The 25282-nt window shown below is 40.3% G+C and overlaps 1 protein-coding gene across 1 annotated transcript in view; it reads left to right on the top strand.

Annotated features, from left to right (window-relative positions):
- The window catches only part of LOC126198728 (coatomer subunit beta), a 119596-nt gene extending 96540 nt beyond the window's left edge, over positions 1–23056 (top strand). The window contains exons 18-19 of the mRNA XM_049935249.1: positions 14603–14755; positions 22805–23056. Coding sequence (XP_049791206.1) covers positions 14603–14755; positions 22805–22879 — 228 coding nt within the window. The 3' untranslated portion in view covers positions 22880–23056. The remainder of the gene's footprint in view (positions 1–14602; positions 14756–22804) is intronic.
- Positions 23057–25282: the final 2226 nt, after the last annotated feature.

Below are 25282 nucleotides of genomic sequence, written 5' to 3'. Positions count from 1 at the left end.
TTTTTAAATGTAGCCTATATAGCAATAGTAGGATGCACATTTTCATGTGCAAACAACTGGTTGGCAAACGTCTAGCACAGGTGGACTGCCATAAAGAATACTGAAGAAATATAGGTAATAACTGAAAGTAATGGCAGTTCACTATGAGAGATGTTAGCTTAACAAGCAAATAAGAAAAGCAGCAAGACTAATAACAGAAGTAGTGCAAGCAAGCAACAGATGCATGACACAGAATGCATAAATAATAGTGTAATTCGAAGCGCGAAATGCGTAAAAAATGCCAAAATCTGCATCCAATAGCAGAAAAGCCAAATGTGACAAATGATAAAGTTGTGAACCTGTGAATTTAAAAGGTAAAATGTATAAGAAATTTAAAAAAAATAAACGGTGGAAAAAACTGAAAACAGTTGCAAACTGAAATGTTTTATAGCAGTTAACCGTCTGATGTTATTGCAATAAAAAAGATACAGGGCACTGATTAAGGGGTCATGTCAGGGTTACGAAGTAACAGCAGAGAAACCAATAAGCTACACCCAGAACTGACAATTGAAAGTATTGTGCAAAGCTATTCAGAGGATTTTTCTGCTTGAACCTGACTTTTTTGTTGAGAGCAGTGTCAGAATTGTTCAGTCTACATTTGAAAATATCTCTTTATTCCAATATGTTTAAAGTCAAGCCCTTGCAATAGGCGTGAAGTATAGAAATGTCCTCATTAATATTCCCTGGTTTGTGATTACTTAATGGTAAGTGCTTAGACATAATTGATTTTGGCTTATTAACGTTACAGTGCTCCTTAACTATGTCTTGCAGGAAGGGCATTCCCTGTCAAGTGAAGTTTACTAGTATCAAACATAGGCCATAATTTGAGGAAGAAATTTCTGAGAGTGTACATTTGGAGCACAGTGTTGTATGAAGTGAAACATGGACTGTGGGAAAACTGGAAAAGAAGAGAAACAAACATTCGACATGTGGCAAGGAAAGGGATATATGGAAAACACTGACAAGAAGAACGCACAGGATGGTGGGACATCTGTTAAGACATCACGGTATAATGTCCATGGTAGTAGAGGAGTTGTAGAAAGTAAAAAACTGTAAAGGAAGGCAGATCCTGGAAGCCATCCAGCAAATAATTGAGAATATAGGTTGCAAGTTCTACTCTGAGATATAGAGGTTGACACAGGAGAGGAATTTGTGGCAGGATGTGTCACGCCCATCAGAAGACAAGACCAAAAAAAAAAAAATGTTAAAATTCTCCTTAAACCTGCAGGTTCAGCAGTGGCACTCCATTAGCCAATTCATCACACTTTGAGGGAAAATATTTTAATGAACACGCCCAGAGCAAAGATAAAATGGTGCTATATAGGATGTATATCGGTGACATAAGTGTCATTTATGGTGAGGACAGGGACCAGCTTTTAGATTTGTGTAAGACCCTGATTAACCAAGCACCTATCATCAAATTTACTGCAGAGTTCCCACAATATGTTGCTTTACCGTATTTGAATTTGTTACTTACTGTGCATAGTGACGGGGTTGGGTTTGTATTTACCAAAAACTAATCACCATTGATACACTGATACATAGTTCTTCTATGCATGCTAGAGTCCATAAATGCACGGCCTTTACACAAAGTTCCACGTCAATAGGATGACTTTAATAAGCAATGGGGTCCCAGTAAAGTGCTTAACTTATGCTAAAAGGTATCCTACCAAGATTTTGGAAGAAATAAACAATTTGCAAAAAAAGAGTAGAAATAATGGGTTTTTAGGCAGCACAGTCATTGTACAGGATACGGGAGAGAAGTATCTTAAGACTCCCTACTGTAGTATGGGGCTAAGAAATGAAAGAGGAAGCCGCCTGGTAGAATTTCGCACAGAGCATAACTTAATCATAGCTAACACTTGGTTCAAGAATCATGAAAGAAGGTTGTATACATAGAAGAAGCCTGGAGATACTAGAAGGTTTCAGATAGATTATATAATGGTAAGACAAAGATTTAGGAACCAGATTTTAAATTGTAAGACATTTCCAGGAGCAGATGTGGACTCTGCCCACAATCTATTGGTTATGAACTATAGATTAGATTGAAGAAACAACAAAAAGGTGGGAATTTAAGGAGATGGGACCTGGATAAACTGACAGAACCAGAGGTTGTACAGAGTTTCAGGGAGAGCATAAGGGAACAATTGACAGGAATGGGGGAAAGAAATACAGTAGAAGAAGAATGGGTAGCTTTGAGGAATGAAATAGTGAAGGCAGCAGATGATCAAGTAGGTAAAAAGACGAGGGCTAGTAGAAATCCTTGGGTAACAGAAGAGATACTGAATTTAATTGATGAAAGGAGAAAATACAAAAATGCAGTAAGTGAAGCAGGCAAAAAGGAATACAAACATCTGCTCCCTGCCGCCGTTGGATAAGCAGCTGCAGCAGCAAGTCGTATACTCTTAGCTCACTTATTTGTTACGTAGTTTAATTCTTAATTTCTTTGCGTGTTTTTGGTATTTGCGTTGTTTAATTCATAAATTTTGGGCGTATTGTAGTATTTGAGAGTTTTAGTACCTGAATAGTGTAAAATCGCGTAGTCTCCTTCTGCCACCGAGCAGTGTGTCAGAGTGCGCAAGTAGCAGCATTACTGCATTTACTAGGCAATCTTGTATTTTAATAACCGTTTAAATTTTGTGTCGAATTGTTTGTGCTCTCTGTAGTTCAGTTCAGACGTTCTTTGCACAACAGTTTTTAGCATGGATAGGGACTGCAACTGCTGTGTTCGGATGCAGGCTGAGTTGGCATCCCTTCGCTCCCAGCTTCAGGCAGTGTTGGCTTCGGTCACACAGCTTGAGGCTGTTGCCAATGGGCATCACTGTGGGGGTCCGGATGGGGGTTTGTCGGGGACGGCCAGCTCGTCCCACGCATCCCCCGATCAGACTAAGACTGTGGCTGCCCTGGATACTGCCCACATTGAGGCTAATCCCTCACCTGTGGTAGAGTGGGAGGTCGTCTCGAGGTGTGGCAGGGGGCGAAAGACATTCTGGAGGGCTGAATGGAAGGCCTCTCCAGTTTGTCTGACGAACCGGTTTCAGGCTCTGTCTCAGGCTGATACTGATCTTCGGCCGGACATGGCTGCTTGTCCTGTTCCAGAGGTTGACCCTCAGTCTGCAAGATCCGGGCGGTCGCAGAGGGTGGGCTTCTGGTAGTTTGGAGCTCCAACGTCAGGCGCGTAATGGGGCCCCTTAGGGATATGGCAGCAAGAGAGGGGAAGAAAACCAATGTGCACTCCGTGTGCATACCGGGGGGAGTCATTCCAGATGTGGAAAGGGTCCTTCCGGATGCCATGAAGGGTACAGGGTGCTCCCATCTGCAGGTGGTTGCTCATGTCGGCACCAATGATGTGTGTCGCTATGGATCGGAGATGTGTGTCGCTATGGATCGGAGGAAATCCTCTCTGGCTTGCGGCGGCTGTCTGATTTGGTGAAGATGCCAGTCTCGCTAGCGGGATGAAAGCAGAGCTCACCATCTGCAGCATCATCGACAGGACTGACTGCGGACCTTTGGCACAGAGCCGAGTGGAGGGTCTGAATCAGAGGCTGAGACGGTTCTGCGACTGTGTGGGCTGCAGATTCTCGACTTGCGCCATAGGGTGGTGGGGTTTCGGGTTCTGCTGGATAGGTTAGGAGTCCACTACACGCAGCAAGTGGCTACACGGGTAGCAGGGGTTGTGTGGCGTGGACTGGGCAGTTTTTTAGGTTAGATGGCCTCGGGCAAGTACAGAAAGGGCAGCAGCCTCAAAGGGTGCGGGGCAAAGTCAGGACATGCGGGGACCAAGCAGCAATCGGTATTGTAATTGTAAACTGTCGAAGCTGCATTGGTAAAGTACCGGAACTTCAAGCGCTGATAGAAAGCACCGAAGCTGAAATCGTTATTGGTACAGAAAGCTGGCTGAAGCCAGAGATAAATTCTGCCGAATTTTTTACAAAGGTACAGACGGTGTTTAGAAAGGATAGATTGCATGCAACCGGTGGTGGAGTGTTCGTCGCTGTTAGTAATAGTTTATCCTGTAGTGAAGTAGAAGTGGATAGTTCCTGTGAATTATTATGGGTGGAGGTTACACTCAACAACCGAGCTAGGTTAATAGTTGGCTCCTTTTACCGACCTCCTGACTCAGCAGCTTTAGTGGCAGAACAACTGAGAGAAAATTTGGAATACATTTCACATAAATTTTCTCAGCGTGTTATAGTCTTAGGTGGAGATTTCAACTTACCAGATATAGACTGGGACACTCAGATGTTTAGGACGGGTGGTAGGGACAGAGCATCGAGTGACATTATACTGAGTGCACTATCCGAAAATTACCTTGAGCAATTAAACAGAGAACCGACTCGTGGAGATAACATCTTGGACCTACTGATAACAAACAGACCCGAACTTTTCGACTCTGTAAGTGCAGAACAGGGAATCAGTGATCACAAGGCCGTTGCAGCATCCCTGAATATGGAAGTTAATAGGAATATAAAAAAAGGGAGGAAGGTTTATCTGTTTAGCAAGAGTAATAGAAGGCAGATTTCAGACTACCTAACAGATCAAAACGAAAATTTCTGTTCTGACACTGACAATGTTGAGTGTTTATGGAAAAAGTTCAAGGCAATCGTAAAATGCGTTTTAGACAGGTACGTCCCGAGTAAAACTGTGAGGGACGGGAAAAACCCACCGTGGTTCAACAACAAAGTTAGGAAACTACTGCGAAAGCAAAGAGAGCTTCACTCCAAGTGTAAACGCAGCCAAAACCTCTCAGACAAACAGAAGCTAAACGATGTCAAAGTTAGCGTAAGGAGGGCTATGCGTGAAGCGTTCAGTGAATTCGAAAGTAAACTTCTATGTAACGACTTGACAGAAAATCCTAGGAAGTTCTGGTCTTACGTTAAATCAGTAAGTGGCTCGAAACAGCATATCCTGACACTCCGGGATGATGATGGCATTGAAACAGAGGATGACACGCGTAAAGCTGAAATACTAAACACCTTTTTCCAAAGCTGTTTCACAGAGGAAGACCGCACTGCAGTTCTTTCTCTAAATCATCGCACAAACGAAAATATGGCTGACATCGAAATAAGTGTCCAAGGAATAGAAAAGCAACTGGAATCACTCAACAGAGGAAAGTCCACTGGACCTGACGGGATACCAATTTGATTCTACACAGAGTATGCGAAAGAACTTGCCCCCCTTCTAACAGCCGTGTACCACAAGTCTCTAGAGGAACGGAAGGTTCCAAATGATTGGAAAAGAGCACAGGTAGTCCCAGTCTTCAAGAAGGGTCGTCGAGCAGATGCGCAAAACTATAGACCTATATCTCTGACGTCGATCTGTTGTAGAATTTTAGAACATGTTTTTTGCTCGCGTATCATGTCGTTTTTGGAAACCCAGAATCTACTCTGAAGGAACCAACATGGATTCCGGAAACAGCGATCGTGTGAGACCCAACTCGCTTTATTTGTTCATGAGACCCACAAAATATTAGATACAGGCTCCCAGGTAGATGCTATTTTCCTTGACTTCCGGAAGGCGTTCGATACAGTTCCGCACTGTCGCCTGATAAACAAAGTAAGAGCCTACGGAATATCAGACCAGCTGTGTGGCTGGATTGAAGAGTTTTTAGCAAACAGAACACAGCATGTTGTTATCAATGGAGAGACGTCTACAGACGTTAAAGTGACCTCTGGCATGCCACAGTGGAGTGTTATGGGACCATTGCTTTTCACAATATATATAAATGACCTAGTAGATAGTGTCGGAAGTTCCATGCGGCTTTTCGCAGATGATGCTGTAGTATCAGAGAAGTTGCAGCATTAGAAAATTGTAGCGAAATGCAGGAAGATCTGCAGCGGATAGGCACTTGGTGCAGGGAGTGGCAACTAACCCTTAACATAGACAAATGTAATGTATTGTGAATACATAGAAAGAAGGATCCTTTATTGTATGATTATATGATAGCGGAGCAAATACTGGTAGCAGTTACCTCTGTAAAATATCTGGGAGTATGCGTGCGGAACGATTTGAAGTGGAATGGTCATATAAAATTAATTGTTGGTAAGGCAGGTGCCAGGTTGAGATTCATTGGGAGAGTCCTTAGAAAATGTAGTCCATCAACAAAGGAGGTGGCTTACAAAACACTCAGTCGGACCTATACTTGAGTGTTGCTCATCAGTGTGGGATCCGTACCAGTTCGGGTTGACGGAGGAGATAGAGAAGATCCAAAGAAGAGCGGCGCGTTTCGTCACAGGGTTATTTGGTAACCGTGATAGCGTTACGGAGATGTTTAGCAAACTCAAGTGGCAGACTCTGCAAGAGAGGCGCTCTGCATCGCGGTGTAGCTTGCTCGCCAGGTTTCGAGAGGGTGCATTGCTGGATGAGGTATCGAATATATTGCTTCCCCCTACTTATACCTTCCGAGGAGATCACGAATGTAAAATTAGAGAGATTCGAGCGCGTACGGAGGCTTTCAGACAGTCGTTCTTCCCGCGAACCATACGCGACTGGAACAGAAAAGGGAGGTAATGACCGTGGCACGTAAAGTGCCCTCCGCCACACACCGCCAGGTGGCTTGCGGAGTATTGACGTAGATGTAGATGTAGATGTAGATCTCAAAAATGAGATTGACAGGAAGTGCAAAATGGCTAAGCAGGGATGGCTAGAGGACAAATGTAAGGATTTAGAGGCTTATCTCATGAGGGGTAAGATAGATACTGCCTACAGGAAAATTAAAGAGGCCTTTGGAGAAAAGAGAACCACTTGCATGAATATCAAGAGCTCAGATGGAAACCCAGTTCCAAGCAAAGAAGGGAATGCAGAAAGGTGGCAGGAGTATATAGAGGGTCTATACAGGGGCAATGTTCTTGAGGACAATATTATGGAAATGGAGGAGGATGTAGATGAAGATGAAATGGGAGATATGATACTGCGTGAAGAGTTTGACAGAGCACTGAAAGACCTGAGTCAAAACAAGGCCCCGGGAGTAGACAACATTCCTTTAGAACTACTGACGGCCTTGGGAGAGCCAGTCCTGACAAAACTCTACCATCTGGTGAGCAAGATGTATGAGACAGGCGAAATTCCCTCAGACTTCAAGAAGAATATAATAATTCCAATCCCAAAGAAAACAGGTGTTGACAGATGTGAAAATTACCGAACAGTTTAATAAGTCACAGCTGCAAAATACTAACACGAATTCTTTACAGACGAATGGAAAAACTGGTAGAAGCCGACCTCAGGGAAGATCAGTTTGGATTCCGTAGAAATGTTCGAACACGTGAGGCAATACTGACCCTACGACTTATCTTAGAAGAAAGATTAAGGAAAGGCAAACCTACGTTTCTAGCACTTGTAGATTTAGTGAAAGCTTTTGATAATGTTGACTGGAATACTCTCAAATTCTGAAGGTGGTAGGGGTAAAATACAGGGAGCGAAAGGCTATTTACAATTTGTACAGAAACCAGATGGCAGTTATAAAGAGTCGAGGGGCATGAAAGGGAAGCAGTGGTTGGGAAGGGAGTGAGACAGGGTTGTAGCCTCTCCCTGATGCTATTCAATCTGTATATTGAGCAAACAGTAAAGGAAACAAAAGAAAAGTTCTGAGTAGGTATTAAAATCCATGGAGAAGAAATAAAAACTTTGAGGTTCACCGATGATATTGTAATTCTGTCAGAGACAGCAAAGGACTTGGAAGAGAAGTTGAACGAAATGGACAGTGTCTTGAAAGGAGGGTATAAGATGAACATCAACAAAAGCAAAATGAGGATAATGGAATGTAGTCGGATTACGGCAGGTGATGCTGAGGGAATTAGATTAGGAAATGAGACACTTAAAGTAGTGAAGGAGTTTTGCTATTTGGGGAGCAAAATAACTGATGATGGTTGAAGTAGAGAGGATATAAAATGTAGACTGGGAAAGGCAAGGAAAGCGTTTCTGAAGAAGAGAAATTTGTTAACATCAAGTATAGATTTGTCCGGAAGTTTCTGAAAGTATTTGTATGGAGTGTAGCCATGTATGGAAGTGAAACATGGACGAAAAATAGCTTAGACAAGAAGAGGATAGAAGCTTTCGAAATGTGGTGCTACAGAAGAATGCTGAAGATTAGATGGGTAGATCATGTAACTAATGAGGAGGTATTGAATAGAATTGGGGAGAAGAGACGTTTGTGGCACACCTTGACTATAATAAGGGATCGCTTGGTAGGATATGTTCTGAGACATTAAGGGATCACCAATTTAGTACTGGAGGGCAGCGTGGAGGGTAAAAATCGTAGAGGGAGACCAAGAGGTGAATACACTAAGCAGATTCAGAACGATGTAGGCTGCAGTAGATACTGGGAGATGAAGAAGCTTGCACAGGGTAGAGTAGCATGGAGAGCTGCATCAAACCAGTCTCTGGACTGAAGACCACAACAACAACAACTACTACTGTAGTATTATTCGAGAGATAGTGGGAAAGTGGTTGAGATACTTAAGCATTATTCCCACTTTCTTTATTCCTCATAATAATGGGCAACATCTTATTCACTACAAATACAGGGAACCCAAACCGTGTAATAGAACAGGCATTTATTGTATTAAGTATCCACAATGTGATTCCCGGTACATTAGACAAACTGGCAGATGTTTTCAGATTAGGTTTAAGGAGCATTGCAACTTTTTTGAGCCACCAGTCTTCTGACTGGTTTTATGCAGCACATCAGGAATTTCTCTCCTGTGCCAGCCTCTTCATCTTATAATAGCGCTTGCAACCTACATTCTCAGTTATTTGCTGGATGTATTCCAATCTCTGTTTGTTTTCTGGTTTTCCCACAATTTAATTCTGTGCTCCAAACGACACTCTCAGAAATTTCCTCCTCAAATTAAGGGCTATATTTGATAATACAAGGGCCGCTGTAGTGCAATGCAGACTGATGCCCTGCGGTCGGCAATCGCGGAGTGTGTAGTGCGAGAGTTGTGCAGTAGCCCACAGTGCATGTCCTCTTTTTGCTGCTTGCATAGCTTCTATACTCAGCGAATGGAGGTTGGGAAAAAAAAGGCCCTTGTAATATACTTCTTTTGGCCAGAAATGCTCTTTTATGCCAGTGCTAGTCTGCTTTTTATGTACTCCTTTTGTACGACTCTCCTTGATAGGTCATGGGTGCACTACACGAAGAAAGCAGCTACTCAGTTAGCAGAGTACTTGTGGAGTACACATGACGGATTTTTAGGCCAGGCAGTATTTTCAGATGCTCTTACGAACACTCGCTGGTCGATATGCAGCAGGTGAAGTCAGATCACATTTGTAGTAAATACACTTTGACTGTAAAAATTTTATCAGTAAATTGTCAAAGTATTCATAGTAAAGTTCCCGAATTTACTGTTCTCCAGGAAAGTTCTCTTGCTCAAATTATTCTTGGGGCAGAGAGATGGCTGAAACCCGAAGTGGGAAGTTCTGAGATATTTAGTAAGTTGTGGAACATATATCGGAAAGACAGATTAGAGAGCACAGGAGGAAGTGTGTTCATTTCAGTTGACAAAAATATTGTCTCTATTGAAGTCAAAGTTGAGTGTGACAGTGAGTTACCTGGTCATGTATAACTGGTGAAACCAAGTTAATTGTTGACAAAATTATTTAATTGGATAGATAAAAAATCTACTCACCAAATGGTGGCAGAACATACACATAAAGGATGGTTGTAATTGGCAAACTTTTGGAGCCAGTGGCTCCTTCTTCAGACTGAAGGATTGAAGGGGAAGGAAGGGGGATGAAGGAAGAGGACTAACATCACTTAGTTCCAATAATAGGGATGTAGATGAATTACAGGCAAAGTTTAAAGAGATTGTAAATCGTGGTGTAGAGAATTATGTGCCTAGTAAGTGATTAAGACATAAAAGACCCGTCATGGTTTAATAATGAGAGTCGGAAACTGCTGATGAAGCAGAGGCTATTGCACTCTTCATTCAAAAGAGAATTGCCAAATGACAACACACAAAGGTTAGTAGAAAGTATGTGGAAAGATCTATGTGCGAAGCATACACATAGTACCACCGTCATACCACAGCAAAAGATCTGCTAGAGAAGCTGAAAAAATTCTGGTCCTGTGCAAAATTACTAAGCAGATCTAAGGGTTCCATCCAGTCACTTGTTGACTAGTCCAGTGTGGCATTTAAAGACAACAAAACAAAAGCCGAAGTTTTAAATTTCACATTCAAGAAATCATTCACGAAGGAGGATCATACAAACATACTGTCATATGACTGTCAACAGACTCCCATATGGACGACATAGTACTAATTATCCTTGATGTAGAGAAACAGCTGAAGGAGTTGAAAACAAATAAGTCACCAGATCAGAATGGAATCCCAAATCGATTTTTTAAAGAGTGTTCTGCGCCATTGGCCTCTTACTTATTTTCTATTTATCACGGATTTCTCGCCCAGTGCAAAATCCATACTGACCACAAAAAAGGGCAGGTTACTACTGGGTATAAGAAACCCAAAAGAACAGACCCGCAAAATTGCGTATCCGTAACATCGGTTTGCTGCAGAATTCTTGAACATATTCTGAGTCCGAATGTAATAAATTTTCTTGAGTCCGAGAAGCTTATGTCCATGAATCAGCATGGTTTGAGAAATGATCGCTTGTGTGAAACTCAACTTGCTCTTTTCTCACATTTTGTATTGCAAACTATGGATGAAGAGCAGTAGGCAGATTTCATATTTCTCGATTCCCAGAAAGTGTTTGACACGGTGCCCCAATGCAAATTATTCATGACGGTACAAGCAGATGGAATAGTCACAGATATGTGAGTGACTCAGACTTAAGTTATAGAATCCAGTATGTTGTCTTTGATGGCGAGTGTTCATCAGACATAAGGGTATTGTCAGGAGTGCCCCAGGAAAATGTGATAGGACCACTGCTATTATCTGTATACAGAAATTATTTGGCGGACAGGGTGAGCAGTAATCTGTGGTCATTTGGTGATGATGCTGTGGTGTATGGTAAGGTGTCATCGTTAAGTGACTGAAGGAAGATACAAGATGAATTAGACAAAATTTCTAGTTGTGATGAATGGCAGCTAGCTCCAAAGGTAGAACAAAGTGAAAAACAAATCCGTAATGTTCGGATGCAGCATTAGTAGTGTCCTGCTTGACTGTCACATTGTTTAAATATCTGGGTGTAAAATTTCGAAGTGATATGAAATGGAATGAACATGTGAGGATTGTAGTAGGAAAGGCAAATGGTCAACTTTGGTTTATCGGGAGAATTTTAGGAAACTATGGTTCATGTGTAAAGGAGACTGCATATAGGAAGCTATTTTTGAGTACTGCTCAAGTGTTTGGGATCTGTGCCAGGTCAGATTAAAGGAAGACATTGAAGTAATTCAGAAGCAGGCTGCTGCTAGATTTGTTACTGATACATTTGAACAACACACAAGTGTTATGGAGATGTTTCAGGAACTCAAATCAAAATCCCTGAAGGGAAGGCGACATTCTTTTCAAGGAACACTATTGGGAAAATTTAGAGAATGGCATCTGAAACTGACTGCAGAACGATTCTGTAGCCTCCAACATACACTAAAGTAAGGACTATGAAGATAAGGTATGAGAAGTTAGGGCTCATACAGAGGCACATAGACAGTCGTTTATTCCTTGTTGTATTTGTGAGTGGAACAGGAGAGAAAATGACTAGAAATGGTATAAGATGTCCTCCGCCGTGAATGGTAAGGTAGGTTTTTGGATGGGCCAAATACCTTAAGGAGCTGCTGGAGGTCTTGTTGGACTCCTGGGATGAAATCATGGTCATAAGGTTTGTAAGCAGAGAAGACCTACAGCCACATTGTCACAGTCATGACCTCTGTGGTGGATCCTTTGTCTGGGATGACCAAGTCTGGATTGATTTTCAGGTTACAGGTAGCCGTGTGTTCCATAGAAATGATGATTATAATATCCCTTGCCGCGTACTAGCAGTTAGGAGTTGTGACTCGATCAGCTGATCGGTTCAACAACATTGCTATTGTTATTGGTTCAAAGTTAATATACATCACAAGGCGTGCGTTTCGCCTGCACGAGCAAAATAGTTGTTCCTTCACTTAGCGTTGCTCCATGGCGAGTGAAGAAGTGTAAGAAAATTGGTATGTGACGTTGCAAGACAGGATGATGAGAGGATGTGTGTGAAGTGTTTGCAGTGAAACAGTCATTGTTGTGTTTTTTGAGATTCACAAGCTATATGTAACATTAATGTGGAGTTTAGTAACAGCCATAATACATATGATGTATTTCAAAGGTAATTTGGCGTATTTATTTTTGATCAAAGGATTCTGTGATGAACTGTAATGTACGACAAGCTTGTATGAGACTCTGAACATTTGGTGGTCAATGTTTGCTGTAGAATCTGCTTCAATAACATGGTCAAAAGCATAGAGAAAGTGTTCTCTGCTAAAACGAACTCATTTCACTTGCAGACAAATGTCGAATGACCAAATACGAATAACAGTATCCCAGTTCGTGAAGATCCTATAGAAGTTTTCTTTCTCATACATTTCAAGAATTTTACAGGCGACCATCAGAGTTAGCAGCTGCTTCTACACCACGAGAGTAACTTGTCTACATGTACGAAATTATATATGCTGTGGGAGCAGTTGATGCCGCTCTGGAAATTGATATTGTCCTTCACAGACATACAAACAGACACACTACATACACTAGTTCACTAACAACGAGTTTAATATTACCAGCTTAAAAACATTATTTTCTTCTTTTGAGACATAATATTATATGTTGGACTCACTGGGGATGTGATATCAGGTTAGAAGTAAGATAACCAGGGGCTGACTGGGTGGAAAAGGTGGAGGATCATGGTCGGAGGAAGGTTGGAACTGCTTTAAACGAAGTTCTATGGGGGTTTTGGGTGGCTGTTGTCAGTGGGGGGCATGGAAATGAAATATTTCCACTGTCGAGAATGAGTAAAGCAAACAAGTTCCTTTACAAGTCTAACATGGTTGAACTTGCATTTGGGTCTAATGTTGAGGCCCTAGAAAGTATTGAGACTTCTGCAAGGGTCAAGTTAAATGGGTGTTCAGGAGTGTTTATGTGGAGGTTAAAGGAAGTTTTTGAGGATGCGGAAGGCATAGTGAGATAGACTAGCATGGAGAGCTGCATCAAACCAGTCTTCGAACTGAAGATCACAACAGCATAACATCAGGACTTAATTTACAACTATGCATAGAACAAATACACAAGGGTTTATCAGCAGAAACAGAAGCTGTAGCAGAGGCAACTGTGCATAGAACAAATACACAAGGGTTTATCAGCAGAAACAGATGCTGTAGCAGAGGCAAAATAAGACCAAATAGTATCAAACATTAATGTCTTATAGCTGACAATATTTTGAAGAGGAATGTTTTCCAGTGATGTAATTCTATAAACATTATCCTCCATGAAATAATTGCTGATATGTGATGGTGGTGGTAGCAGTTTTAAAACCAATACCATAATCATGTACTTGTTTATATGTAGTAGGATGCTACCTGTAAACACAATGAATAGAACAGCATGGCAGCACGGTGACATTTGACTTGACTGAAATAAAGAAAGTGTGGTTACTTATATAGCAACACACTAGATCGGACTGATAATTTTACGCAGATCAGAAATGCTCATTGCGGACATGCTACTGAGGCATCCCAGAGTGCACGCTGTGTATGACATTGGATTGCTACGACTTATGCAAGCTGTTGAGCACCCAGGGAACAGGATACTGTGTTGAGGACCCAGAGTGGCTTGAAAACAATAAATTGATCTAAAGAAGAATGAATATTGGAAAGCTGAGCTTCGTTATTCTATTTCTTGTTTGTACACTTACTGAGTACTCAATGAGTCTGTAGCATTATGCATGTTATTGTTTGTGATTCATCCTAAATTTATTATTATGGAATTAGTCTGAATTTAAAGCATTCTTATAGAGTATGCCAGCCCCTTAGATTTTTTCAATAACTGAGATTCAGTAAGAGTCTTAAACAGAAAAATGCTACTTAGGAAAAGATTGCACAGTTGTCTTCTTAGATACTTCATTTTCAAGATGCTATGCCCAGTGAATCTTTATCAGACATCTGCCCTCCTGATGATAAGATATGGTCATACAATGTTCCATTATGTTTAAGACAAGATGATTCCCAATTTTCACTTGGGATGTACAGAATAAATTACTGGCACTTTCATGCTTATGGTCACAATTTTGCCGTGTTTATATTTGAAAAAAAACTATCAGTTGTTACAACAAATACTAGCAGTCCAATTGTAATTATAAAGGTCACAACATTTTTCATGAGATAGGGTATATTTATATAAGGTAATAACCATCCACAAAAATTCTTGCTCTGCTAACACTATTGAGAAAGGACTGCCATTAGACAAGAGTGATGTTACATTCAAATCTGATGAGTCTCCAACAAAAACTGCACACTAAGTACTACCAAACAAACACCAGGCCACTTTCATAACCAAACAGATAATCTATAATGAGCCAATATCATGTTTCACAGTTTTACTGTTTTCTTTATTTTTGCATAATAACTTCTCTTGTTTAATATTTTCAGGCTCTGTCCGGTCAGTGTGGCTTCATGGCAGCTAATATGTATGCACGCTCAATATTTGGGGAAGATGCTTTGGCTAACCTGAGTATTGAAAAGCCATTCAACAAACCAGATGCGCCAGTTACCGGGCACATTCGAATACGAGCTAAAAGCCAGGTATGCATTTCTCTCTCTCTCTCTCTCTCTCTCTCTCTCTCTCTCTCTCTCATATCTCTGGAAAATTTGCTACAATATTACACAATTCATAAAACAAAAACATTAACCAACTCGTTTGCTGTTGCTGCTGTTCACCTCTGGAACAAGCTGCCCTACACTCCTTGCGCAATTTGAAGTCCTGCTACTTTCAAAGAAAAGTTGAAGAAATTCCTCCTGTCATCCTCACAGTGCTTCCCCAAAATTGACATGTGTGGCCAACTTCCCCTCTGTCAAAAAGCAAAGCTAAGGCTCCTATCCCCTTTTCCTTTTTCTGTGGATCATGCCACCTTCTCCTCCCTTATATTCTTTAATTGTGTATTATCAGATTCATCTTTCCTTTCCTCGTCCATCCCTTTCTCCATGCCCATTGCCACTAGCACTCATAATTAAAAATATACCTTATTGTAACCTCTAATTATTGTTGTATTACTGTGTAAAAATATAAATCATGTGGATGTTTTTTCCTTATCTGTACTATTATAACAACGAAAATAACCAGGAGAATACACATATAAAAGGAGGTTTAACTTATGCAAGCTTCGGACCTCATTTGTCCAGCAGAAGGGAATGAAAGAGGGGTGAAGAGAAAGGAACTGGAGAGGTTTAGGAAAAGGGGCAGAGTTTGGAAAAGTCACCCAGAACCCCAGGTCGGGGGAGATTTACTGGATGAGAAGGAAAGACTGATTGTTGGGGACTGCACCAGACAAGCTCTCAAAATCTGAGACCTCAAAGGTGGAAGAAAGGGTAACGTGTAAGACAGTGATTAGTGCTACAACATCGTGCTCAAGTTAATAAGAGTGAAAAGTTAAGTTCATTGTATGCAACAGAGGTTGGAGGGGTACAAGGAAAAATAGATGGGTCGGAAAATGAAAAATGTAGAAATTAAAATGGAGTGAAGAACGGAGTAGTTACGTTGAAGAAATGCTGAGACAGAATAAATTAACCTAAATTAAGGCCAAGTGGGTGGCAATAACGAACGACGTGGTGTAGTGCTAGTTCCCACCTGCAGAGTTCTGAGAAACTGGTGTCCAGGGGAAGATTCCAGATGAAGTGTGTGGCGGAACAAGCACCTACATTATGTGATCAAACTTTTCCGGACACCCCCAAAAACATACGCTTTCATATTAAGTGCATTGTGCTGCCACCTACTGTCAGGTACTCCATATCAGCAACCTCAGTAGTCATTAGACATTGTGAGAGAGCAGACTGGGGTGCTCCGCGAAACTCACAGATTTCGAACGTGGTCAGGTGATTGGGTGTCACATGTGTCATACAACTGTACGCGAGATTTCCACACTCCTAAACATCCCTAGGTCCACTGTTTCTCAGAACTCTGCAGGTGGGAACTAGCACTACACCACGTCCTTCGTTATTGCCACCCACTTGGCCTTAATTTAGGTTAATTTCTTCTGTCTCAGCATTTCTTCAATGTAACTACTCCGTTCTTCACTCCATTTTAATTTTCTACATTTTTTCATTTTCCGACCCATCTCTTTTTCCCTGTCCCCCTCCAACCTCTGTTACATACAATGAACTTAGCTTTTCACTCTTATTAACTAGTGCACGATGTTGTAGCTGTAACCACTGTCTTACACGTTACCCTTTCTTCCACCTTTGAGGTCACAGATTTTGAGAGCTTGTCTGGTGCAGTCCCCAGCAATCAGTCTTTCCTTCTCATCCAGTAAATCTCCCCCGACCTGGGGTTCTGGGTGACTTTTCTGAACTCTACCCCTTTTCCTAAACCTCACCATTTCCATTCCATTCATTCCTCTTTCTTCTCCTTCAACCGTTCTGCTAGGAGGAGGAGCCACTGGTTCTAAAAACTTGCACAAGTTAAACCTTTTCTTATGTATGTATTCTCCTCGCAGTGCTTGGTGAGTAGATTCTATCCAATAACATTATAATATATGTACTTTTGTAATTTTCATTTTTCTAAATTTAGTATAACATGCTTACTGCAGTATATGACAATGTAAAATGTATAGAAAACTTGCTTAGGTGCAAGAGAGAGCCTAATGGCCCTAATATTGCCTGGTTAAATAAATCAGTAAATAAAATAAATATACTAAGAATTCTTCCTATTATGTTGTCTTTTTTTAAGAGTATAAAATTCCACTCCACAGATTACTGTTCTGAAGTGTTGATTTCTTTTTGCTTCTAGTTGTTCTGATGAAGTTAATGGAATACATTTAGTTGCAGGAGAACCATGTGTGAAGTGTTCAGTGTAGTCAAAAGTAAAACTCTATGTACTGACTTGAGAGAAAATCCTAAAAAGTTGTGATCTTATGTTAAATCAGTAAATGGATCAAGGCCTTGTGTCCAGACACTCTGAGACCATAGTAGCACTGAAACTGATGGTGACATAGAAAAGGCCAAAATACTAAACTCTTTGTTTCAAAAACAGTTTCACAGAGGAAGATTGCACTTAGTTCCTACTCTAAATCATTAAACATACAACAAAAGCTAGGTATCATAATTGATAATCAAGGAATAGAAAAGCAACTGAAATCACGCAGTAGAGAAAAGGCCACTGGACCTGACAGATTTCCAATATGAGTCTACTTGGAATAAGTTAAAGAACTTTTCCCTCTTCTAGCAGCATTGTACCAAAGATCTCTAGAGGACTAAAGCCCTTCCTAATTATTGGGAAAAAGCATGGATTATTCCTGTTTCAAGAATGAATGGTGAACAGATGCACAAAACTATGTCTCTGACATAGATCTGTTGTAGAATTTTTGAAAACATTTTAAGCTCACACATTATGAAACTTCTGGAGACCGAAACTCTCCTTTGTATGAATCAAAATGTGTTCTAAAAACAACAATGGTGGGAAACTTAGCTGACCTCTGTTCATCAACAAAACCCGGAAAGCAGTAGATACAGGTGCCCAGGTAGGTGCCTAGTGAACAAAATAAGTGTACTGCGTGCCAAATCAACTGTGTGACTGTATTAAAGAGTAACTAGCAAACTGAACAAAGTGTGTCATTGTCAGTGGAGAGAAGTGTTCGATGTAGAAGTAGCTTCAGGCACACCCCAAGGGAGTGTTATAGGATCATGACTTTTCACAGTATATGTAAATGACTGGTAGATAATGCTGGAAGTTCCATGAGGCTTTTGGCAGATGTTGCTGTTGTATACAGAGGTCACAATGCTAGAAAAACTGTAGTGAAATGCAGGAAGACTTACAGAGGATTGAGGGTTGGTGCAGTGTGTAGCAGTTGAACCTTAACATAAACAAACGTAATGTGTTGTGTGTAAGTAGACAAAAAAGCCCATTATTGTATGATTACATGATAGCAGAACAATAACTGGAAGCAGTTTTCCATAAAATACCTAAGATTATGCATAGAGAGGGATTTAAACCACATAAAATCAGTTGTGGGGAAGGCCAGACTGAGATTTATTGGAAGAAACCTCTGGAAATGTAGTCCATCTGCAAAGGGGGTAACTTATAAAACCTTTGCTCGACCAGTGCTTCAGTATTGCTTGGTCTGGAATCTATACCAGATAGTATTGATATAGGAAATAGAGAAGATCCAAAGAAGAGCAGCATGTTTCGTTAGATGATAATTGGTAAGTGTGAAAGCTTCATAGGTGGTGTTCAGACAACTTCAGTGACAGATGCTGCAAAGGGGTGTGGTTCACTGTTAAAGATACAAGATTGTACATTTCTAGATGAGTCGACCATTATATTGCTTCCTTCTACATATACGAGGTACTACTCAAAAGTTCCCAGAATACACCAGTAAATAATATTACACATTACCCAGAACTTATCACCATCACTTTCAAAATAGTTCCCTTGGGGGGTGAATAACCACTCCTAGCAGTTTTTCCATGAACTGAAAGCTCTGTGGAATGCATTTTTGATGAGCCTGTTTAATGCCACTAGTGATTCTGACTCAATCTCCTCGAAAGTGTGAAATCTTCAGTTTTTTAACTTGAGTTTCATTCTGGGAAATAAAAAGAGTCTCTCTGTGCCATGTTGGGTGCATATCATGGATGAGGAACAACCATCATTTTGTAATTCTTCAGGCTTTCCCAGTGATAATGTTGACATGTTGAATAATCAGATCTTCTGCTGGCTGTTTGTGTCAATCTTACATGATATTTCATGGCAGATTATGAAAATGAGGCTAACAATTGTCTGACGAAGAAATAATAATGTTAAAACCTGTGGGAAGCAGCTTCCCACAGGTTTTAACGTTACTATTTCTTCATCAGACAATTACATGATATTTCATTGGCGTGACTCACTGTCTTCTTCAGAAGTTCTCTGAGGCTCTTCCATGGGTGGATTGGTTGGAGTAATTATGCCTGGATGGTGCTAGGTGCTCCGTTTTCATTCACAGCTACATCAGGCACTCCATCCGCAGTCCTTGTCCACCAGGTGCGGCTCTAGTTGTCCTCTTTTGCTGCTAGTGGTCAGACCACTATCCGCACCCGGTTTAGCCACCCTCTGGTGTCATGCTCGTTTTCTGATGCTCCGTTTTGCATCCACACTGTGCCATGTGTTCTATCCACTGACTGCTGCCTTGGCTGTCCTCCAGTTGTCTTGGGCATTGTGTGTCAAGTCCTTGCCTGTTGAAGCAGGCCTCCTGTGTTGTACTTCTAATTGGGTGCTTCAGGTGTTCCATCTCCTCCACAGGAATGGTCTGTTGTTTGGTCCTACATCTGCTTCTGTTGGGCCTGTCTATTGATGTGTCACCTCGAGTCTATACTGCCTAGTGCTCTAAGGCCTGTCTTCATAGTTTCCACTTCCATTTCTGTTCCTCACAGAAGCTTGATGTTGCTTCCATTGTGTTTTCAGAAGCTCGAGTGCTGGTTTCCAGGTGGTGTGGAACAGGTATCCAGTGCCGTGGTTGACGAGTTTCTCCATGACCTTGATCTCGATGGATTCTTTCATGACACTTTCCCAGTATCTCTGGGTCTCTATCACACTCTTGGTGTTGTCGTAGCTCATGAGTGACCAAGTTCTAGACAGTGATCTGCTATTGCTGATTTGGTATGCCTCTGATGTTCTTTATACCTGATGCCCATCATCTCATCCCAGTGGTCTGGCCAATGTGTGACATTCTTCACTGGCACGGCATATTATAAAAACTTGCTTCTGTAGCTCCAAGTATCGTTTACGTTCCCCAACAGTGCCTCAGTTGTAATGGATGAGCAAAATATACTTTTGATGTTGTTTTTCAAGAGAATTCTGCTGGTTTGGCAGAGATTTGTCTGTAGTACAGCAGATATGCCACTGTCTTTGTCTCTTATTGTTCTTCTTCTGGAACCTCTGGTGGAGTGGTAGAGCAAAGTGCCTTCTAAATGTCTCTGAAAGAGTATCCATTTTTGTGGTACACCGATTGTAAGTGCTTTATTTCATAAAATAGTTTTTAATTTGTGGCAAAATCTTCTGTAAATGTACTCCGTAGAAAGGTGGTTTCAGTTGTTCCTAGTTGCCTCAGATGTAGGTACTTCATTTTATCTATGTGCTCATGTACTTAAAACCCTTAGTACTAGAGATTGGAACTGTAACCAACAAAGACATCTCAGCATATCACTATTCTGGTATGTGGACTGTACTGACCAATCAGCAAATGTTTATCTGCTGATAATACTGAAGTGTTTGCTTCGTTGAAGTGTGCAAGTGGTCATTTCCAGCAGCTCGCATCATCATCAGTTATCTGCTATATTATCAGGTCCTTTGCCTCTCCATTTTCTGCGATCCATTGCTTCCTTCTTAAGGCTGCTGTATGTTGTACCGTCCATCATGTCTTCCAGTATCCGGAATCTCTTCCTTCCTCACTTCCTTTTCCCTTCTACATAACCTTCTAAAACTGTTTTTATCAGTCCGTCATTCTTTCTTAATATATGCCCAATCCAATTTCTTTTTCTTCTCTTTATTACATCTAGTAACTGTCTTTTCTCTCCCACTCTTCTCAGTACCTCTTCATTTTTTACTCTGTCCATCCAACTTATTCTTTCCATCTTCCGCCATGTCCAGATCTCAAAAGCCTCCAGCCTTTCTCTGTCTTTTTTCCTCATAGTCCATGTTTCAGCGCCATATAGAAGAACACTCCATACAAGACATTTTATGAGTCTCTTTCTGAGTTCTCTGTCCAGACCGCTGCAGAAGATTCTCCTTTTCTTATAAAACACCTCTTTTTGCCATTGCTATCCTTGTTTTAATTTCTGTGGTGCACTTCCAGTCGGTGTCTATCCTGCTTCCAAGATACTTAAAATTTTGCACCTGTTCTAGTGTTTCTCCATTCAGCACAATTTTTATTTCCTTATTTCCTCCTATTGCCAATACTTTTGTTTTATTTGTGTTAATTTTCATTCCATATTTTTTTCCATTAGTTGCAATGGTGTCAACCAAATCCTGTAATTCTTTTTCCCCTGTGGCTAGGAGGACCATGTCATCAGCAAATCTCAAGCACCCTACTCTTCTTCCTCCAATTTCTACTCCTTTGTCATATAATGAGCATTGGTCAATCATATTTTCCAAGTACAGGTTGAAAAGAGTAGGTGATAAACAGCATCCTTGTCTTACTCCTTTCCCTAGTCTGATTCAGTTTGTACTTTCTCCTCTCACTTTAACTGAAACTTTTTGATTAAGGTATAATGAGTTTATAAGTCTTCTGGTTTTCCAGTCCACTCTCTTTTCCCTCATAATAGTCGCCAGCTTGTCCCAAACCACATTGTCAAATGCCTTTTCTAAATCGATGAAGCACATATATAGGTCTCTTCCTTTTTCAATAAACCTTTCTCCCAAGATTCGTAGGAGCCCTATTGCATCTCTGGTGCCCATATTCCATCTAAAGCCAAACTGCTCCTCGCCGAGATTCTCCTCTATTACTTTTTCAAGTCTTTTATTAATTATTCTTAACATCACTTTGGCTGCATGTGAAATGAGGCTGATTGTCCTGTGCTCGCTGCATTTCTTGGTTCCTTGTTTTTTCGGTAATGGAATCATTACTGTTGTCAAAAAGCCCTCAGGCCATTCACCACTGTCATATATTTTACTACATAAACTCTGCCCTAATTTTATCGTCAGGTTGTACATGGATTCATTAATTTCATATCGGTGCATGTAGTTCATATACCTTGTGTCAGGGTAAGGAAGGCATGATCCTTAACAGACTCCGCTTCCACAGTGGTGCTGTTGAGAGGCTCTTTTAGCGATAGTGCTCGGAACTTGTAGTTGGCAACAACAGTGATAATGAAACTTTGAGTCAGGCATGGAGGCTCAGATTGCCTGAGACTTAAGACAAGTGCTTGTGGCAGACAGAATATCTGGGTTCAAGATCCTATCTGGAAGAAATTCTGAATTGGTACACGTCCAATGAAAGTTCTTCTTTAGGATACGAGTTTTCCTTAGCGGAATTGTTCAGATGACACTGTATGATCCTATTCTTAATTATGTCTTTTTGTGTTAATGACAGACAAAAAACGTCTTACCATCTTTGTTGTTTGTAATAGTGGCTACAGGCCACTTTGGTAGAATGTGAGTCTTCTGACTTACTGCGACTTTGGTGGTTTGTGTGGTAGTGTGTCATCAACTGCTTAGTCCAGTAGCTCCTCAGTTGACATTATATGCATGTAAGTGAAACAATTCAAGAGCAGTTTGCCACTGAAGCCTCTTAGGTAGTGACCAAGAATCATAGGACCCCTGTATCAGTAGTTGGATTTGCTGTCTTGCAGAACACATAGGGTGTTTAAGTATTTTTTTGTATGTACAAAAGGAGACTTCACTTGAGAGAAATGTAAAATTTCAAGGAGAGACTGACTAGCCTTTATTTACCTTCAGTAGGTAAAATTCCCATACTTCCAATTGACTCAATAAAAGTAAGAAAAAGGTCATTCTATTTCTATTGCAGTGCTAGAATTTTACCTCCTAAATGTAAGTGCTAAATATTCCTTTGAGAAAAAAATACACAAAAAATGAACTAAATTTTCATACACCAGTTTTTATCAATTTTTTGTGATATGAAACTAAAATTCATTTTTATTTTGCAGGGAATGGCTCTGAGTTTGGGAGATAAAATCAACATGACACAAAAAGGTCCACAAAAAGCGTGTAGTGGAGCATAAATATGTACTACCATGAATTTATTTTCTGAGATATGAAATGTGAACAATGTACTGGAGTTAAGTGATGTCTTTTATTCATATTATTATACAATATCTTGTTTTACATAATTGTAATAGTACAACTTGTATACTGTACATGTTTTTATTTAAGATTAAATCTCGAAGTTGTAAATTAAATGTTGAAATAATTGAGATGTGCCTCACACCCTGCTTCAAACGGTAAGTAGCTGTCAGTTTCGTTAACTTAATAACACATACATCTCACAGACCAAGATTTCAACTATCCATGATATGTCACAGTTCATCTATTCACCAGGCCTCAGTTATCATCCTGCCCGCTGTAAACTAGTGTAAATATGGTCATAGCAAGTTCAAATGCTCACACATGCAAAGTTCTTGCTATGATTCATGTTGTTTATGTAAAAGAGAAGACACCTGCTAAATTTAACCGTTAATATATTTTTGTTTATAGTGAAAATGTAGATTTCAGTTGTCATGATGAAAGGCATGGGAAAAGCATCAGCCGTCACTGATAAAATTGTCCAAGATACTAAAGATGTAAGCTAACTGCCATTTAACAATCTCTCAAATTCATGAATTGTCAAGAAGTGTTTTCAATTAAACTATTACAGTGGGATATTGAAAATAGGCAGGCTGAAGATCGCAAATGAAAACAGCTGGTCACAGTATAGTCATAACTCACATTATGAAGAACAAGGGAGTTATTTACTGAGCTCACTGTGTAGTTTAATGAAACTTTGCTGCATCATTACATATCTGAGAGTACCATTGAAATGTAAAAAGACAGCAATCGCAGAAGTTGCTGTAAATGCTACTGGTAACATTGAAGTAATAAATAATACTTTATGAAAGCTGTAAGGATGATATCAACAAAACATGCTAAAAAATATACTTAAATTCTGTTAGTGACAGTTACTTGTGGACGTGTTCACAATATAACCTTGTAAAAGGAAGTTTGTAAACTTTGTCAAAAACGAGCACATCATTTTCAGAATGCTGCAAAGGTATGTTGATTGTTAAAAATGCAAAATGGTGCTGTTTAAGTTAAATATATACCATATTTAACTGACTGCAAAATGACATTTTTCCAAAATTCATCAGTAAAAAATACAGCAGATTAAACTTCAACTGCTTGAAGTCAGTGTTTTTACATTGTGTAGTGGCTTAATGTAGGGGTTGTCTTCCATTTGCAGGTGAAGATTTTGTAGTTGAGGTCAAGTGCAGACTTTATTTAGCGACTTCAGAAGGGCAGTTGGAGGTGGAAGCAGAGTCTTAGTCAAACACTAGGATGAACATGGGGAAAGGAGTGGCAAGCTCCAGTTCACCTGCATTGAAATATAGTCAAAATTGACCTCGTATTGCAAATAGAAAGATACTCAACAGTAAAATACATTTCTATGGGAAACATATTAATTCTAATATAAATACATTCACACAGAACACTCAAAACAAAGCATAAATCCTGCGTCTGGCCATCCTGATTTAGGTTTTCTGTGATTTACCTAAGTTGCTCCAGGCAAATGCCGGGATGGTTCCTTTGAAAGGACACGACCGACTTCCTTCCCTGTCCTTCCCTAATCCGATGAGACCGACGACCTCGCTGTCTGGTCTCCTTCCTCAAACAACCCAACCCCACAGCATAAAAAACAAAACATGTGGTTCAACAATGGAGTTACTGCTCCACAGCACTGTTGCATTTTGAGGTTGGCAACACATGATGTTACAAGTGCACTGTTAGCCCAAAGTGCTCAGATTTCTGCTGATGAACACCTAGGGAGCCGAGAGGACAGCATGTTTGAATTTTAAATTAAGTTGCAGTTTCCATCACTATTATGTCAGCATTTGAATTCTATAACCTTAAAGTTCTCAAAAGTAACAGCAGCATTTAGTTTGCTATGATTTTCAATGCTGTAAGAACAGTAAATTATATGGCTCAGTAATAGATGAAAATCATTGCCGCGATACTGTTCACACACATGGATCTAATAGGTAACAATTCACAATTGGTTTGTGCAGACAGTACAGTGCTAATTTTAAGTTAATGTTAATTCATGAAGAAGGGACCATAAAATATGGTATGGCAGGAAGAAAATTTGGTGTCACAAAAAAAAAAAAAAAATAAAATAAAATAAAAAAATAAAATAAAAAAAATCCTTGTAGGTTGTGTAAGATAATGTATAAACTAAAGAAAGCCAGTTCCACATGCCCCCAGCTGTCAGGAGCTGCAGCACAGAAGGTTTCAGTAATTGGAGCAACAGGTCATGCAGTATATTGAGGTGCTGGAGATAAGAATTTTCCAATAGCATGAGATACAGAATTCAAAGCGAGTATGGGTTGATGCATGAGGATAATGAATAGGACATGACTTAAATTGTGACCATG

The sequence above is a fragment of the Schistocerca nitens genome, chromosome 8 (genome assembly GCF_023898315.1).
Source record: "Schistocerca nitens isolate TAMUIC-IGC-003100 chromosome 8, iqSchNite1.1, whole genome shotgun sequence".
NCBI classification, from domain to species: Eukaryota; Metazoa; Arthropoda; class Insecta; order Orthoptera; family Acrididae; genus Schistocerca; species Schistocerca nitens.
Note: the sequence above shows the minus strand (reverse complement) of the source record. Positions and strands in the feature narration are given on the sequence as shown.